Raw genomic sequence first — 17076 nt, forward strand, 5'->3', positions numbered from 1 at the left:
AGATGATAGCCCGAAGGGAAGAGCCCTGTACTGGAAAAGCTTCCCTTCCGCGTAGAACCTCAGGAACCGCCTGTGGGCCACATGGATGGGGACATGCAGGTAGGCCTCTTTGAGATCTATTGATGTCAATAGGTCCCCCTCCCTCACACAGCCCAGGATGGAGTGGAGTGACTGCATCTTGAACCTCTTGTAAGCCAGATTGCTGATTTAGGCTCTTGAGGTCCAAGATGGCCCTCCACCCCCCTGAACTTTTGGGCACTAGGAAGAGGATCGAATAGAAGCCCCTCCCCTGCTGATCCCTGGGGACTGGCTCTATCGCCTCTATCTCTAGGAGATGGCAGATTCTGGGTTCCTGGGGGTAGGACAGCGGATAACCTTTCTTTGGGGAAAGGATAGGAAGTCCAGGAGAAGGCCCTTGCGAATGGTGTTGAGGACCCACTTGTCCGATGTTATCTCCTCCCACCTGTCGGCATACAGCCGTAGCCGACCCCCGATGGGGGGATCCCTGTGACCGTCACTTTCCCTTACGAAAGGGCCGGGATCCACCACTGTTTTTTCCTCCTCCTCGGAATGGTCTCCGAAGGAAGACTGGGATTGGTTGGCACGAGCCCCGAAGGATCTGTCTTGGTGCCTATCCCCCCCTGCCTGAAAGGGCCTCTGATAGGGGGAAGGGTGAGAAGATTGTCCTGTTTCCTGGCTCCTGTAGGGTCTCTTACGAAAGGACCCCGCCCGTTTCCGGTCACCCCTTTTAAAGGTTGCCGGAAGGATCTTGCGTTTGTCCTTGGTTTCGGTGACAAACTTGTCCAGGGCCTCTCCAAACAGAAAGCCCCCTTTAAATGGGGCCGATGCCAGCTTCCATTTAGCCTTCATTTCGGCCTGCCAGTGCCTGAGCCATAGGAGGCGGCGGGAGGTGATATTGGAAGCTAGAGCTCTGGAAGAGAATTTTGCTGCTGTCAAGGTGGCATCCGCCGAATACTCGACAGCGGTAATAATCTTGGTTAGCTCATGGCGCCACCTAGATTTCCTGGGCGGGGGTCTGGACCTGAGTTGGCGCAGCCAGAATAGGGTGGCCCTAATAAAAAAAGGAGGCAGAGGTGGATGCCTTGATGGCCCAGGCAGACGCCATGTGTGTTTTCTGACATGCCTTTTCTGACCTCTTATCTTCTGCCTTAAGTCCCTCTAGGAGCTCAGCTGGCAGGTTGGAATTGGAAGTCAGAGACACGACTAGGGCATCTACTTCTGGGAATTTGAGGATTTCCTCCATTTTATCTTCTACTGCATATAGAGTTCTATCCCCCCCACTGGGGTTTGTCTCTTTGAACAACCCATGCTTAAGATCCTTGGAAGTGGAAGCCTGAGAGGCCTCAGGTCTGGAAGTGGGGCCTAACTCTGTGGCCGTCATGGCTTTGTGCAAGATAGACTTGAATAATGACGGTTGAATAGGCCAGAGAATTTTGGCTTGTCAGGGGTGGGGTTTTCGTCTTCGGAAAGGGCGAAAATCTCCCCTTCTTCCTGCTCAGAACTTGATAACCCAGAGTGAGAGGGGCTTGAAGATGGGGAGGAGGATACAGGCTCCTTAGAGGTGGAGGCCCGAGGTTTGCATTTCTCCTTTGGGGCCTTGCCCTTGCGAGAGCCCTTGCGCTTAATGCCCTCAGCTATCCCTTGGGAGATGGCTAAGGCAATTACCTCCCTCATTTCATCCGAGAGAGCAGGACTTTTTCCCCTTTTTTTCTCTTGCTTACTGGGCCTGCGCTGGCTAGGCCTGCCTGAGCTGGATCCACCCTTCCCAAAGGGGGAATTCTGGACAGAATCTCGTTCCTCTCCGATGGAGGAGCTAGGGGAGTCGGGGTACCCCAAGATGCTTCAGGAGATGGATCCCTGGATGCATAGTTATCCCCAGACAAGAATTCACTGTCCCCGGGGGATTGGGCCTCACGATCAGGGGAAGCTGACTCCCTGCTGCGACGGTCTGGGCTAGGTTCTGGCTGAAGGGGCCTTGAAACCTCCCTGGGATCCACTGTGGCTCTTGGAGAAGACCTTTCAAGTGAGCCTTTGTGCCCTTTGCCTTTATTTACAGAGGGATCCAGCTTGCAGCGCTTGCTGGAGGGCCCCACGTGATCCCCTAAGGCCTCCCTGCATTCCTCAGCCATTTCAGGTCCCCACGAGGCCTGGAAGATGGCTGGAGTTGGGATGGGCACGCGCTGGCCTTTGCAGTCCAAAAGCGCTGGCAGAATCTCCAGGAGGGAAGGGCCGCCTTGGGGTCGGATTTCCTTCCTCCCACCGCCCTCGGTTCCCCGAGACTTAGCTTATTTTCCGGAGGGAGAGACTAGCTGGCTTCCCAGACTAGCCCCCAGCCTCCCCGCGGCGTTCTGCAGTCGTTGAGGGCTCGCTGAGGCTCCGTTGGCTGGCTGGGCTCTTCTTGCTGCCTTGTTCCTAGCACGCTCTGAGCTCTGCCGCTCTGCCCAGTGAGTCGGAGCGATCCAAAATGGCGGGGGGTGCGCACGCAGCCGCTTCCCGCTCTTTCCAGCCCTGAAAGGCGCGCGAAGGCTCCAGCCGTCGCTGCTGTTGCCGGGCAAAATGGAGCAGGCAAGGGAATCCTAGCAATCCGGCTCACCTGCTTTAGAGCCTTCTCAGAGCCTTGCTGTACTTTTCCTCCCCCTGGGACGCCCCTGTTCCAACAGGGAACTTGGTTTATCCCACTAATTGCTCCCTTGCTAGCCAGCCCCCACTGTGCAAGCCTTTCCAACCCCCTGCAGTGCTTGCAATTAGCAACAGCAGGGAAACCCGGCAGCCCTTCTCTTAAAGCGAAGGAAGCCTCACTGGAGGTAAATAGACAGACCTGATGTAGAAGCGTGATTTCCTCTATCTGAGAATTTAAACGTGGTCCAAATTGGGAAACTTTTTCCAGCCTTTCTGCTCTTAGACTGGAGCTCTCCCAAAACAGCCCTAACTCGGGCGGACTGAGTTTTCGAATTGAGCATGTGCAGGCAAAGGGAGGCGTGGTCAAGAAAAACATCACTCAGTCCAAGGGCAGATAGGCTGTGTTAACCCAGCATTTGGGCTCTCTGAGCAGTGCACTGGAGAAAGATAAGATTACAAAAAAATAATACACAAATTTAAAGATTCTATTAGAGAAAGATAGCACAAGTCTTATTCTGGCAAGTTTTTAAAAATGTTCCTTAATGATGCTTTAATTTTAAGACAACGGGAAACAAGCAGAATTAGTGCAGTATCAAAATTCAACAAACTTAAAGTCCAGTGCCAAAATTCCAACATCAAGAAATAATTGAAGTCTGATGAAGTCTAATTTAAAAACCTGCAAATTCTGCCTTTGTATTTCACATTCTTATGAAATTAAAGACTAAATAGCAGCTTTAAAAACTAAAAGAAATCATTGAAGAAATCAGCATTTATACAGAAAACACTGTCAACAACTCTCACCCTTCCTTGGTTGATTATGAATACTGATGGCCTGAGTTTGATAGTTGCCATCATCATTCTGCACACAAACCAGATGGGAGTCTGCTCTCTCATTGAAGCATGCACCGCCTGCTAAAACATGCTCATTAGATTTGTTCATGGCTTTCATCATCTGCAACAAATACCCAAAATAGAGCATCTGCCATTAATGTGTAATATGGGCTGTGACTTAAAGACAAACATTTTGATACTTTGAAAAATATCACCCCAGGATTATTCCTTGAGGGCAATATATACAGTGTTGAATTATTATACATCCTTTGAAAGTTTTCATAATATTGATCTACAGAGTTCTATTACGTGATCAGAGCTTCATCTAAATACTTTTGGACGCTGGTTAAACAAACAACATCCAAAACCCTGACCCACCTCTTCCCCTCTGATGAATAACCTGAGCCACATTCATTTTCTTTGTTGGATAAAGTATATGAATGGAAGATAATCAGTTCTCTTACAAAGGCTGAATTGGTTAAATGTTCCAATCAGATCGACCGTTGACTTACCTGAACGGTCCTTCTATGTGTGCTGCGAGGGGAATCCAAGCATGGGTTAACTTTGTCCATTAGCCTAGAGACTGAGTTATGTAAATTGGTGACCATGCCTCCTCTGACTGGATGGGTCAGTTTTGTACGAAGTCAGACGGTTAATGATGTATAGCAATGTCAATGATGGCCGTAGCCCAAAAAGTCGGAAAGTCACTTCATAGCAAGTCAAGTCATAAGTCAGGTAAGAGTCAGTCATAGTCAATGTCACGACAGCCCTGGCCAGCCGCAGCTGCGGGCGGGTTTGGATTCCCCTCGCAGCACACATAGAAGGACCGTTCAGGTAAGTCAATGGTCGTTCTCCTGTGTGCTGCTTGGGGAATCCAAGCATAGGACATGCCAAAGCAATTAAGATTCAGGGCGGGCGCTAGGCTGGCCAGGGTCCCCTGAGGAGGGGAGCACCCGCTGCAAAACTTGCCGCCCAAAGGAAGTCTCGGCCGAGGCATACACGTCAACCCTGTAGTGTCGGATGAACGGCGATGGCGTCAACCAGGTAGCCGCTCTGCAGATTTCTTCCACCGAAGCTTGTGTGGCCCAGGCTGCCGTGGTGGCCGCACTTCTGGTAGAATGAGGAGTGATACGTCTGGGGACCGGACGAGATTGGCTGTCATATGCAAGAGCGATGCACGCCTTCAACCATCGGCCTATGGTATGGGAAGACACCTTCTGTCCCATGGATGACGGTTGAAAGGACACAAAAAGCGCTTCTGATCGCCTGAAGGATGCAGTGCATTTCACGTAGCGACAAAGAGTCCTGCGCACATCCAGGTGATGCCACTGGCGTTCCTGCAGATGAGAAGGGTTGGGGCAAAAGTCCGGAAGGACGAGCTCCTGAGCCCTGTGGAATAACGTGTTGACTTTTGGTAGAAAGGCCATGTCAGCTTCTGCTTTGCTGTCGCTTCAGCTGCCATGAAACAGGGAGGGAGGGCATGGTATTTGGGAGGGGTTACTCATTGTGCTGGAGGAAAGTTCTGGAGTTTCACCGACTGTTCGGACTGCGCATGCGTGGGTGTTTCCCGCCTGGACTAACGGCACCGACATTCCATCTTCGTGATGCCTTTTGAAGTTATCTCACACCTGACACTTGAAAGACTTATGATTGGGCTGGGACTGTGATGCCAAGGGGTGGGGAATGGGCTAGTCTATATATCAACTGCTTTCGCGCCTAATTAACCAGACTTCGCTATGCATTGACTTTAACCATTTTAATTAGTAAAAGTACATTTGATTTCTACGAATGGAGTCTCATGGTCTTTCTTTCCTAATTAATAAATGGAGAGGATCTGACAGTTAGCGAAGTCTCATCTACACCTTTCCAGGAGACTACAATCTACCGTGGGAGGTGCAAAAACTACAAAGGAGGCAGAACAGAGAAAAAAAAATGTCTGCGCCAATAAGTGATGGTGAAAAAGAAAAAGAGGCCACTGATATCTTGTTTCCTAAAGAATTGGCTCAGCTGGAGATATCGTGCCCTGCTAGTCCCCCCCGTTGGTCTTTGTCGGTGGGACAAAGAGAGGAGGGGGCAACCTGGTATGCGGCCGTTACCAGGAGGAAACACCAGGAAAGGCCGTTGGTGGCAGCCGAACGAAGACCCCAGGAAAGAGATCAACCTGATTACTTGGAACACAGGTACTCTGGGCTAAGTTTTGGGGAAGGCGAAGAGGCCAAGAGGGGATGGGAGCGAAAAAACCCACGAGCAGCTTCACCCTCACCCCTGCCAGGGATGCTGCCAGACCATGGGCGCCACTCCCCAGAAGACGCAGAATGGCTAAAGTCCCCCCATTGCCTGTAAAATTTGATGGAAACCCTAAGAAGCTGGGGTCTTTCATCATGCAAGTCTATAATTATATGGAAATCTATGGGCCCAATTTTGACTGAGATACCTTGAGAGTAAGGATGATTTTGCTTGCATTAGACGGGGAGGCCTCTGACTGGGGAACAGGATTACACCAATCAAACTCCCCCCTCCTGAGGAATTTCAATGCGTTTATGGGAGCTTTCAAGAGGCGGTTTGATGACCCCCCGACTGAGAAACGGGGCAAACTGAAATTTATGACCCTCGCGCAGGAGGACAGGCCAGTGTCCGAGTACATTCAGGAGTTTCAACACCTTTGTAATTACATGAGGGGGTGGGGTGAAGAAGCCCTCTTGGACAAATTTGCTTTGGGCTTGGATGAAGATATTTATCAACAATGTGTTAATCGCAACCTTCCCAAACGCTTAACTGTTTGGTTTGAAAACGCGGCCGACATTGAACTGGATTTAATAAGGCTCAAATGTGCTAGGTAGGAGAGGCAGAAGAAAAAGGAGAAAGCTGCGAAATCTTCCCCCCCAAGCCGCAAAACCCCTTTCGGAGGCAGAGGCGAGGGGAGGGGAGGCCCTTCTGGAAAATCCAAGCCGTTTACTTGCTTTTGTTGTGGGAAACTTGGTCATCGCGCTCCTGAATGCCGTGCCCAGCTGCCCACCGCCCTAACCCCTTCCAAGCGGGAGGGGAAATCCACCAAGCTCTCAGATAAGAAGAAGAAAGAAGCTGTGTTTGCCGTTGATTCCACCCCCCCCCCTTCAGCCAGGCTTTGGAGGGAGAAGCGGATGCCTGCACCAGCTCCTCTGATGACTCCGATGACGACGCCTCACCTCGCTGTGTGTGTTCAAACAAAGGCCCTATGCTAATCCCCGTAGAATTGAGAGTTCTGCCCGATGGGGGGCCTGAATGCCTTTCCGCCCTACTTGACTCAGGCTGTTCCCGCTCAATGATCAACCCTGCTATGGTGGAAAAACTGGGCCTCAAGTTGAAGACTTTAAAAACGCTGAACCAGCGAGAGAGCTGCTGGAAGAGGTCGGGGTGGAGTTGCCACTCTGCATGATCCACTGTGGCCCTGCTCAGCCAATCCGCCTGGACGGTGGAGTCGTCCGATATGTGTTCCGCCCGAAGGGACAGCAGTCTGAACTCCGCCCAATGATGCAATTTCTCTGCCTCCAACATGAGAGCCCTGGAATGCATGCCCCCTTGGCGATTGACATGCGCCTTGGAGGCCACATTGTCGGTCAGGATCAGCACATGGTTGTGACTCACAATGTCCTGGAACTCTCGCAGGGCCAGCCGGATGGCCCGGAACTCTAGCCAATTGATGCTGTTGGTGAGCTCCTGAGCCGACCAACGACCCTGCGCCACCCAATTCAGAGCGTGGCCTCCCCATCCGAAGAGGCTGGCATCCGTCGTAACTTGAATGCGGTCTGGCTCCTTGAACGGGCACCCTTTGAGGAGCTTGGAAGATGCCCACCACCGAAGGGATCTCAGAGGTTTGGGCAGTAGCTGAACTTTGATTTGTGAGTGGCTGGTGTGAGACCTCTGATAGGGGAGCAGGAACCATTGCAGCGGACGTGCGTGGAACCTGGCCCAGGGAACGATGTTGATGTAGGAAATCATCTTCCCTAACAGTTGAGAGAGTAGGGCCAAGGACACAAGTCGCAGAGCTGACACCTGAGCTGCCAGTCGCTGGATGCTCTGTCGTGTTTCCAGGGACAGGAAGACCTCGCACGTGGCAGAATTGATGATGGTCCCTAAGTGGAGCAGCGATGTAGTTGGCTGCAGATGACTCTTGGGGAGGTTCAGTACGAAGCCGTGCCTCCGCAGGGAGTCCATTGTTACTTGCAGATCCCATAGGGCCTGTTCCCGAGACGGCAACAGGACCAAGATGTCGTCTAAGTAACAATTCACTCTCACCGGGACCGAGTGAAGCGAAGCCGCCACAACCGCTAGGAGCTTGGTAAAGGTGCGAGGGGCTGAGGAAAGACCGAAGGGCAAGACCCGGTATTGGAAATGATGGTCCGCAAAATGGAAGTGAAGAAACCTCCGATGTGCCGGATGGATGGGCACATGGAGGTACGCCTCTTTGATGTCGACTGATGTCATCATGTCGCCCTGGCGGATGGATGCCAGGATGCTCTTTAAGGACTGCATTTTGAACTTTTGATACTTGATGTACCAATTGAGTCTTTTCAGATCTAGAATGGCCCGCCATCCCCCTGAGTTCTTGGGTACCAGGAATAAGATTGAGTAAAACCTTCCTGCCCTTTTGGAACTGGTTCTATGGCGCTGATGGAGATGAGATGATGTATTTCGGCCTCCATGAGACGCCGCTTCACTGAGCATCTGGGGACGGGGCACCTGATGAAACGTCTCGGGGGGATGGAGAGAAACTCTAGGGTGAGGTCCAGCCTCACCACCTGAAGGGCCCAGGCGTCGGACGTGGTCTCCGCCCACTGATGAGCGAAGGCCAGGAGACGCCCGCCCACTGGCTCCTCCCCGTGGGAGTCACCGGTACCTCCAAAAGGACCGGTTCCCAGATCCACGAAATGACCTCCTGTTGTGGGATTGCGCCTGATGTTGCTGGTGCCCCCTATCCCTGGCCCCCGCACGGTCCTGGCCGTGGTCCTGTGGCTGGTGAAAGGCCCTGTTGTAGTGGGGAACAAAGGGAGCCGCTGTGTATCCAGAGTAACCGCCTCGAAAGGAGTGCCATCTGTTATATGGCTGCTGTCTCCTGTTATTGCACCCCCCAGTGGAGGGGAGAACCTTGCATTTGTCCCTGGTCTCTATGAGTATGGGGTCAAGGACGGATCCAAATAATGCACCGCCCTTGAAGGGTGTGGACGCCAGGCGCCATTTAGACTTAACATCCGCCTGCCAATGGCGGAGCCACAACAGGCGTCTAGACGCCACATTGGACACCACAGCTCGAGAAGCGAACTTGGCCACATTAAGAGTGGCATCTGCCGAGAATTCCAGGGCAGCCATAATCTTGATGACGTCTTGGTGAAGACGCACCTCATCAGGGGCCAGTCTCTCCTGCAACTGTTTGAGCCAAAGTACGGAAGTTCTATTAAAGAACGATGCCGCAGTAGCAGCATGTAAGGCCCAAGCCGCAGCCTGGGGGGTCTTACAAATGACAGTCTCAGTTTTACGATCCTCTACCTTCAAGCCTTCAGAAATTTCTGATGGAATTAGAGCGGGGGAGGCTAGGGCAGCTACTGGCTGATTCACAGTTGGGAATTGCAAAATACCTTCCAAGTCAGGAGTGGAAATGTATAGTTTCCTGTCCCCATTGCTGGGTGGGGCAACCGCAGTCGGTTGGTCCCATTGCTTTTGAATAAGATCCAGAAAGAGCTTTGGAGAAGGAATAACCTCCTGCAGTGAGACTGGTTCAGCAAAGAGGCGCTCGGTAGTATCAAGGCCTACTGCAGAACTGTCCTTAGGGGCCACCTCCCCCATATGGGTAGTGGCCTTAGCCTTATATAAGAGGGACTTGAATAGCATGGGACGAAACAGGCCAGAGGAATTAGGCTGATCAAATATCAGGCCTTCATCATGAGAGAAATCCCTATCTATCACTTCCCCTTCCTCCACCAAGGCTGAATCCTCGCTGTAAGTAGAGGGAAGAGGTGAAGAAGGCCCAGCTGGAAGATCAGGGAGATCTACTTGTGGAGCCTGGAGAGTAGGCCCACCTTGGGCGCTGGCAACAACAGGGGCCTGATTCCTACGGAGCAATTCAGCATCCACCTCCCTGGATATAGCTGCAGAAATCATCTGGTAAAGGTCTGGAGGCCCTGATCATGGCCTTCCATAGGCCTGATCATGGCCTTCCATAGGCCTCAGGCCTGCAGCAGTAGGAGTTAAGGTGGCAGAAGGCCCAGCACGTGGCAGCGAGTAGGCCGAGACCACATGGGTCTCAGTAATGACTGGGAGAAGTTGGATCCCCAACCCCACCCCCCAGCCTCAGAAATAGGAGGCAGGGGGCGATCAGGAGACCAGGCCTGGTGTCCTGCTGGCTGCGGAATAGGAGCTGGTGAAACACGCTGAGGCAATAGCGTGGGGGGAGCATTCCTACCCTCCCCAGAGACCTTAGGTGCTGTTTTGGATTTGTCCTTTTTCTTATGGGCCTTATCCTGAGCCCCGGAGGTCTCCCTGGGCCTCTGACTGGTGGCTCTAGAGGCGGCCCTGCCAGGCCTCAAGCTAACCCCCGCTTGGGCAGAATGCTGGGCATCGGTAGAGGGCTCTACTGTACCTCCTGAGGTGGATTGGTTGGCCATTGTAACTTTAGAAGTGAAAAGACTCAAAGAGCACAAAAAGCACAGGTTTTACTATGCAAGAAAGGCGGGCCGCGTGGTCAGCAAAGGTAGCACGATCCTCTCACCAGGGCGACCAGGACCGAAGTGAGGGAAGTGGGAGAGGCAATGACTCAGCAGCCTTTTGGGCGCGAAGAAATACAACGCCCCGATCTCGGCTGCTTAGGGCACGTGCGCTAAAAACGGCCCCAAAATGGCGACCGCAACTCGGGCACCAAATTTAAACCTGCCCTTCAGCCAGCAAACCGCCCTTAGACTCCACAACGTGGAGCGATTCAGCGGCATTGGCAGCGCACTCCCGGCACGAACAGTGACCAAGGAGCTGGATAAACCACGCCGCGAACGGCGGGTGGTACGCAGCTGCTTCCGGATAAACCGCGCCACGAACTGCGGGTGTCTCCCGGACATCCGACGTGACTGGGAGGCTTTAGGCGTGGGCCGCGGAGCTAACGGCAATAACTTCGTCGTGGCAGCCCATTCATCAAGCCCCAAACAACGGCCTCGATAGCCTGCCGACAAGCCTCAAGCCAATGGCTCCAAGAGCCTGCTTTCAAGCCCCAAAAGTAACGGCTGCAAAAGCCAGGAAATTACCTGCCACAAAAGAATAAGGGACGGAAGGACTGGGCAGGCAGCGAACTGCCGCCTTTCCCTTGCCTCACAATAACAAGTTAAAGACACAGTCACAATCATCCACTTGCAGAATCCAAGCTGAAGCATAAATTTGTCTCAGTAGTCTGGAGAAAATTGGTATACGTCTCTTCTGGCTGGACTGAGTTAAAAAACTGACCCATCCAGTCAGAGGAGGCGTGGTCACCAATTTACATAACTCAGTCTCTAGGCTAATGGACAAAGTTAACCCATGCTTGGATTCCCCAAGCAGCACACAGGAGAAGGCTATGAGACACTGAGTGAGAGATCTCACAATTAGAGTTTACTCTTCATGAAGTGGAAGTGAATCATTGATTAAGAGAGATTTCTGCAAACTTCAAAAAAATATCATCAGTGCTCACATGGTTGAAATGGCAGTAGTATCACTGCCAGAGGCTTTGCCCTTTCTTGATCCATATTCAAGGAACAAAACACTGCTTTCTAACAATAGAACATCATACCAACCATAATGTATGATGAGGAAAATAAAATTGCTAGTAATCAAGGGAATCAATGGTGTCTAGATTGTATCTGCAATTTCTACAGGACAATATGACTTTTATCTTATCCATTGATAAGATAACATTTAAATACATGTGAGTCATACAGATAGACTACAATCTTAAATGCATGAATAAATTTACACTAAAATGTAATGTCCAGGCACAAGAAATTCCACACTTTGGAATGACTGACCTTAAACCAATTTGAAATACTATAGCATGAACTGAAGTGAATAATTCATGCAATATAACCCACAAACACCAATGACTTGAAGCAGCAAAGAACAATACTGTAGGTCTAACTATCTCCAAGATGAGCTAATATGTAAGATTGATCAACAGGCATGGAAAATGTTTGGCTGAAATTGTTCTGACAAAAAAGGTGCCACTATTCACTAATTCTAAGCATCACATACTCCCCCCCCCCCCAAAAAAAAAATAGTGACTGGTGGCTCAATGTGTGACATGGCAAGTTTGGGTGTTGTTTATTTAAACAGATCTTAAATATTCAGATTACATTAAGGGATACAGTACTATAGGATTATAGATAAACAATAAACAGTTCACAAATTTAATTCATCATTGGAAACCCTTAACAAAATCATGCCAAAGGTAATGCTAAATTATTTTTATATATTTTTCTCCGACAGTCTTTAAAACACAAATATTATTCATCATTTGGTAGTATATTTACCAGGTATATTAATTCAAAAAGGATTTACTTGTAAAGTATAGTAAAACAAGTCATTTTTTAAAATAAGCACTTAGACAACAGTAATATGAATAAGAATTTAATTTAATAAAACTATCTTTGTAGTGGATTTCAAAACTAAGTATATTCTATATCTATTTATGCCACATACCTCATTGTATCTATTACTGGGAATTTTTATGCTTGTTTTTCTGACTTCCATATCAACCACTAAGCCTTGGACAACTGGTAATGTATATTGGTAATTCCTGAAGTCCTGCCACACAGAGAATAACCAAAATCATGATAGCTGCTGATCATAATTAAACTTTTAACATTTCATATATTATGAATTTACAGAAATATTTTAAAGCATGCTGCATTACATTCTATTGTAATAACTGCCATCTTATTATTCTGTAAATAATAACAAAACATACAGCTGATTTCAGAGGCAATATGAAAAATCAAAGATATATAAATGATAACAAATCATTTCCAGTGAGATACTTAAATGACAACTGTACAACAGAATTAAATTAAGATATTGAACTGATGAGTGAAACAAGATGCCTCTTGCTTAGCTGATAATAGAAAGGTAGTACCTATATGTGACTAGCTATTTCCTCCCACCCAACCTTTCTTCCGAAACTCTGCTTTGGAATACTGAGACTACACTGTTTGTTTAGCATGAATGAATTTAAATTTAGCACCAATCTTTTAAATGTAGAAAAAGATATACCCAAGTATTATTTTGGTTCCAGAAAGCAACAGTTTTACTTAGGCAACATACCTATGTCTTCTGAATTTAGAAATACCATTAAAACATCTTCCTTTATTTACACCTTAACATGAGTGTATCTAATATGAGTGGTATATCTTTAGCTATAGGAAGATACAATTCAAATCTTAAGATACGTTTAAGGTCATACATTTAATAATATATACACAAATAAAAGAAAAAGCCTGTAATCCAATTCTGGAATTTTTAACATAAGTGTACATGTAAATGAGAATACCAAAACATACAGTTTCTTTATTAAATATGGCAGAGCAAAGGAAAAATAAATATTTATAATTATCACTTACTGCAAGAAGATTCATAATAGTGTGACCAGTCTCACCAAACAATGGCTTACGAAATCTGACACTGAAAAGTGGACATGGATATACTAAAAAGAACCCCCCAAAAATTCATATTTAGTTTCTGAAATGTTTACTTAAACAGCTTTATATATGTTGCTAGAAAAGTAGACATAGAAGATTAACAAGCTTAGTAAAAGAATAGCTATTATTATATTATCACACATAAATAGGCAACTGGAATCATATTGTTTTAGTGCTCGGTTAAGCAAGAACTTTTATTAAAATAAATGTGCCTTGTGCTGAGTTAAAACGCCAGAGGTATATTGGGTTAAAATATCAGCTTTTTGCCGCAGCACTTGCTATGTATTACACACAACAACTGCAAATACGAACCAGTCTTTTTATCTATATTTAATCATTAAATTGGTTTAAGATTCATTTGCCTCTTCAATAATTACACGTACAAAAGAAACACTGAATGGAGGCCAGAAAACAAACTGTCTCAATCCCTATATTCATTAATAAATATGCTACTAATATAGTTGGCTGAATTTGCCTTGTTGTAATTCTTATGTGTAATAAATAAAAAATAAATGTGTAATAAGCACACATACATAAAGAAAAAAACATGAAATATTATTTATTTAAAACTTAAAAAGATTTTTAATGAAAGAAAAATTAAAGTTATTAGATTCAAGTCAAGAAAAAACAAAACCTATGTCCACATAATATGTTGATCTAATGATTAACTTGCAATTTGCCCTAGTCAGTTTTGCTGAATAAGGTATCATTTGCTGGATTCACACATCAAGCTAAGTCATAAAATCACACTGTACAAACAATGTGGCTTAGTTCACAGAACATATTATGCAAGCACGTTGTATTATAGCTTAATTTAATGTTGGAACTATACCCGGTTCCCTTTATGTGAACAAAAGAAACTACTTTCATAGAATAGAGCCAAAATAAAAAATCAAAATGTTATTACCCAAAAGTGTTACCACACAAACAAGATTCAAATTCTTCTGTGTGTCATTCCATAGGTTTTTCCAAAGTAGTATAAGAAATATTTCTAATTTTTTGAAAATAGGACTTACATCTATATTCAGCTCCGAGTCTTAGCATGAGTCGAATTGGAAAGACTTTAGCCCAGGGAGTCTCCCATTTCTGGATAAGAATCCCAAATAAATATGGTGGGATGGGAAGCACCAAGTCCTGCAGTGACTGATACGCAGGTGTAACATATAAGAAACCACCATGCTCCTTGCTACTAAGGAAATTCTGACTGAAAAATGAGTGTCCTAGGTTGCTCACAACATTTCCTACAAAATGAAAAGTATGGTTACTTTAGCGGTACATATACCACCAAAACAGAAAATTGCATATAATCCTTATTTTACTAATAATCAAAGAACAAAATAAATGATTTAATGTTAAAACAGACTAATATTAAATTTTAATTAACATACTAAAGCAAAAGCAAATCGGTCTTTTATTCACTTAACATTGCAACAATTAACATATCATTTGTATTTCAAAACAATATTACTCCAAAAAGGTTATTCGTGTATCTAGAAGACTGACAGCTGATACTGGAATCTAAGCATCTTAATATTTAGGAAAAGTATAAAAATAAAATATATGAATTACATATGCTTAGTTATGAATAAATTCATTAAACTTCTCACTCTCTTGCTTTAGTTATCACCCTTAATTATTATTTCTAACAATCCATTAACATACAAGTCTAGCCTGACACTTAATAAGCTGGAAAACAATAGCAATAGCAGTTAGACTTATATGCCGCTTCATAGGGCTTTCAGCCCTCTCTAAGCGGTTTACAGAGTCAGCATATCGCCCCCACAGTCTGGGTCCTCATTTCACCCATCTCGGAAGGATGGAAGGCTGAGTCAACCCTGAGCGGTGAGATTTGAACCGCTGAACTGCAGATAACAGTCAGCTGAAGTGGCCTGCAGTACTGCACCCTAGCGCCACCTCGGCTCTACACATACTGAAGTATACTTTGACTGAAGTAATGTATCCCTTACGTCAAAACAAAGAATAAAGGCCACTGGCTTCTTTTGGGATTCCCAGACTTGCTTACAACCCTGATAGCCTACCAGGAATAATGTAGCTTTTGATTCCAAATTAGACTGGTTAGGCTAAACCAAACCAGCTTGGTTTTAAAATAGTAATGACAATCAACTCATTACAGTAGACATTAAGAGTTTATTTTATTTTATTTTATTATTTGTATGCCGCCCTTCTCCGGGAGGACTCAGGGCGGCGAACAATTCAAGGGGGAAAAAGGGGAACATAAAAAGACAAAATACAAATAATAAAAGTAGACAACAGTCGCACAACCATACATGTCGAGAGGGGAGGGAACTCATCACCCCCAGGCCTGCTGGCAAAGCCAGGTTTTGACGGCTTTTCGGAAGGCCTGGAGAGAGGTGAGGGTCCGAATCTCTGCGGGGAGTTCGTTCCAGAGGGCCGGAGCTGCCACAGAGAAGGCCCTCCCCCGGGTAATAGCCAGGTGGCATTGGCTGGTAGATGGCACCCGGAGGAGGCCAACCCTGTGAGATCTAATGGGTCTGTGGGAGGTAAGAGTCTACATAATACTCTTAAAGAAGTTTACATAAAGAAGATATACAACTCTGGTTACAACTTACTGCGATTTGATAGAACAGAGAGAAAAAGAAAGCTTGTTATACCACAAGTATGCTGGTCACAAATCTAAAGTGATTCCTCCAGACTATTTAGGAAGTGCTAGTGTGTTGTATCTATTTCTACTCACTCTATAGCCAAAGCCTTGTAAAATATTGTCAGAATAAAATCCCTGCATTATAGTGCCCAGTAATAGACAAGAAGCAAGATGGACTTCCTCATCTCCACTCTTAAATAATGCCCCCTCCTCTCAAAAAACAACTAGAGTTCACTGGTTTCGAGGCAGGAACTAAACTTTAATGTAGCCAAATGACAATCAAAACAGAATGCAAGCTGGCACTATTCTATAATACATCATAAATTTTATCAGGTTCAAACAATCCGATCACCCAGGATAATTTTTTTTGAATATGTTTTTTTAATTGATTACATTTTGGAATCCTGACTATTAAAAAAAATAAAATGATTTCTTACTTCCCATCTTAATTCCAGTAAGGTGCTGCTTGCATTCCTTTTGGAATGACATTTTGGAAAGCGATAAGCTTAAACCCAACTGGCAAGTCATTCAACAAAATACACATATCTGCATACCATATCTGAGTTGCTATACTGACAGTTTTACATATTTGTCTCAAGGTATATATGCTCAAAAAAGCAAATAATGCAAATCATTTCTATTAAGAAAGCATTTGTTTAATGTTTTTTCTTATTTCCAAACTAGAGCCTCAAACAGAAACTTAAGAAATTCCAATAAGGAACCTGGAATTGTTTCAATATGACAGAGGAACCTTAACTCAATATTCACATTTGGACAAGTCCTTCACCACAGAAGAGTCTGTGGGCTAGCTTAGTCGTAGCCTAGTCCTATTCTGAGAATAGTCCATGTGATATAATTGGGTATGTCCTTCTACAGTGGGAACATCAGGAAAGTTTAAGAGGAAGAATCAGTAACTTTCTGCCTCGTAGAATTTGATACTTGAGGTCCTTTATACACATTGAGAAATGCTAGGGTTGCTGTAGAAAATATCACAACTTTACAGGAATAAAGTAGCACAGACATGTGGTATAATATTCTAACACAAAGTATTACAAAGTATCTAACAGATACTTTTATCACAAAGTAGCCTAATTACTGCTGAAAAAAAATCCCTTTGTTATAATGAAAATCCTTTACCAATCCTGCCTTCTTTTAAACCATTGAAAAGTATATATAATTATGGATAATACTTCTATTCTAAGCAAATTTTCTATATATGAAAAACTATGAGGAAATAATTAGATTTATTGCATTTGTGCCAGATAATAAGCTGATTGTGATAAACTTTGGGTTAATCTA

The 17076-nt window shown here is 45.8% G+C and overlaps 1 protein-coding gene across 3 annotated transcripts in view; it reads right to left on the reverse strand.

Moving 5' to 3' along the window:
- The window catches only part of ZFYVE9 (zinc finger FYVE-type containing 9), a 94985-nt gene that overhangs the window by 15625 nt on the left and 62284 nt on the right, over nucleotides 1-17076 (reverse strand). For all 3 annotated transcript variants that reach the window (XM_032218694.1, XM_032218693.1, XM_032218695.1), the window contains exons 11-14: nucleotides 14171-14395; nucleotides 13077-13159; nucleotides 12160-12264; nucleotides 3442-3592 (exon numbers count right to left, since the gene is read on the reverse strand). In XM_032218694.1, coding sequence (XP_032074585.1) covers nucleotides 3442-3592; nucleotides 12160-12264; nucleotides 13077-13159; nucleotides 14171-14395 — 564 coding nt within the window. The remainder of the gene's footprint in view (nucleotides 1-3441; nucleotides 3593-12159; nucleotides 12265-13076; nucleotides 13160-14170; nucleotides 14396-17076) is intronic.

Source organism: Thamnophis elegans, chromosome 5 (genome assembly GCF_009769535.1).
Source record: "Thamnophis elegans isolate rThaEle1 chromosome 5, rThaEle1.pri, whole genome shotgun sequence".
Taxonomy (NCBI): domain Eukaryota; kingdom Metazoa; phylum Chordata; class Lepidosauria; order Squamata; family Colubridae; genus Thamnophis; species Thamnophis elegans.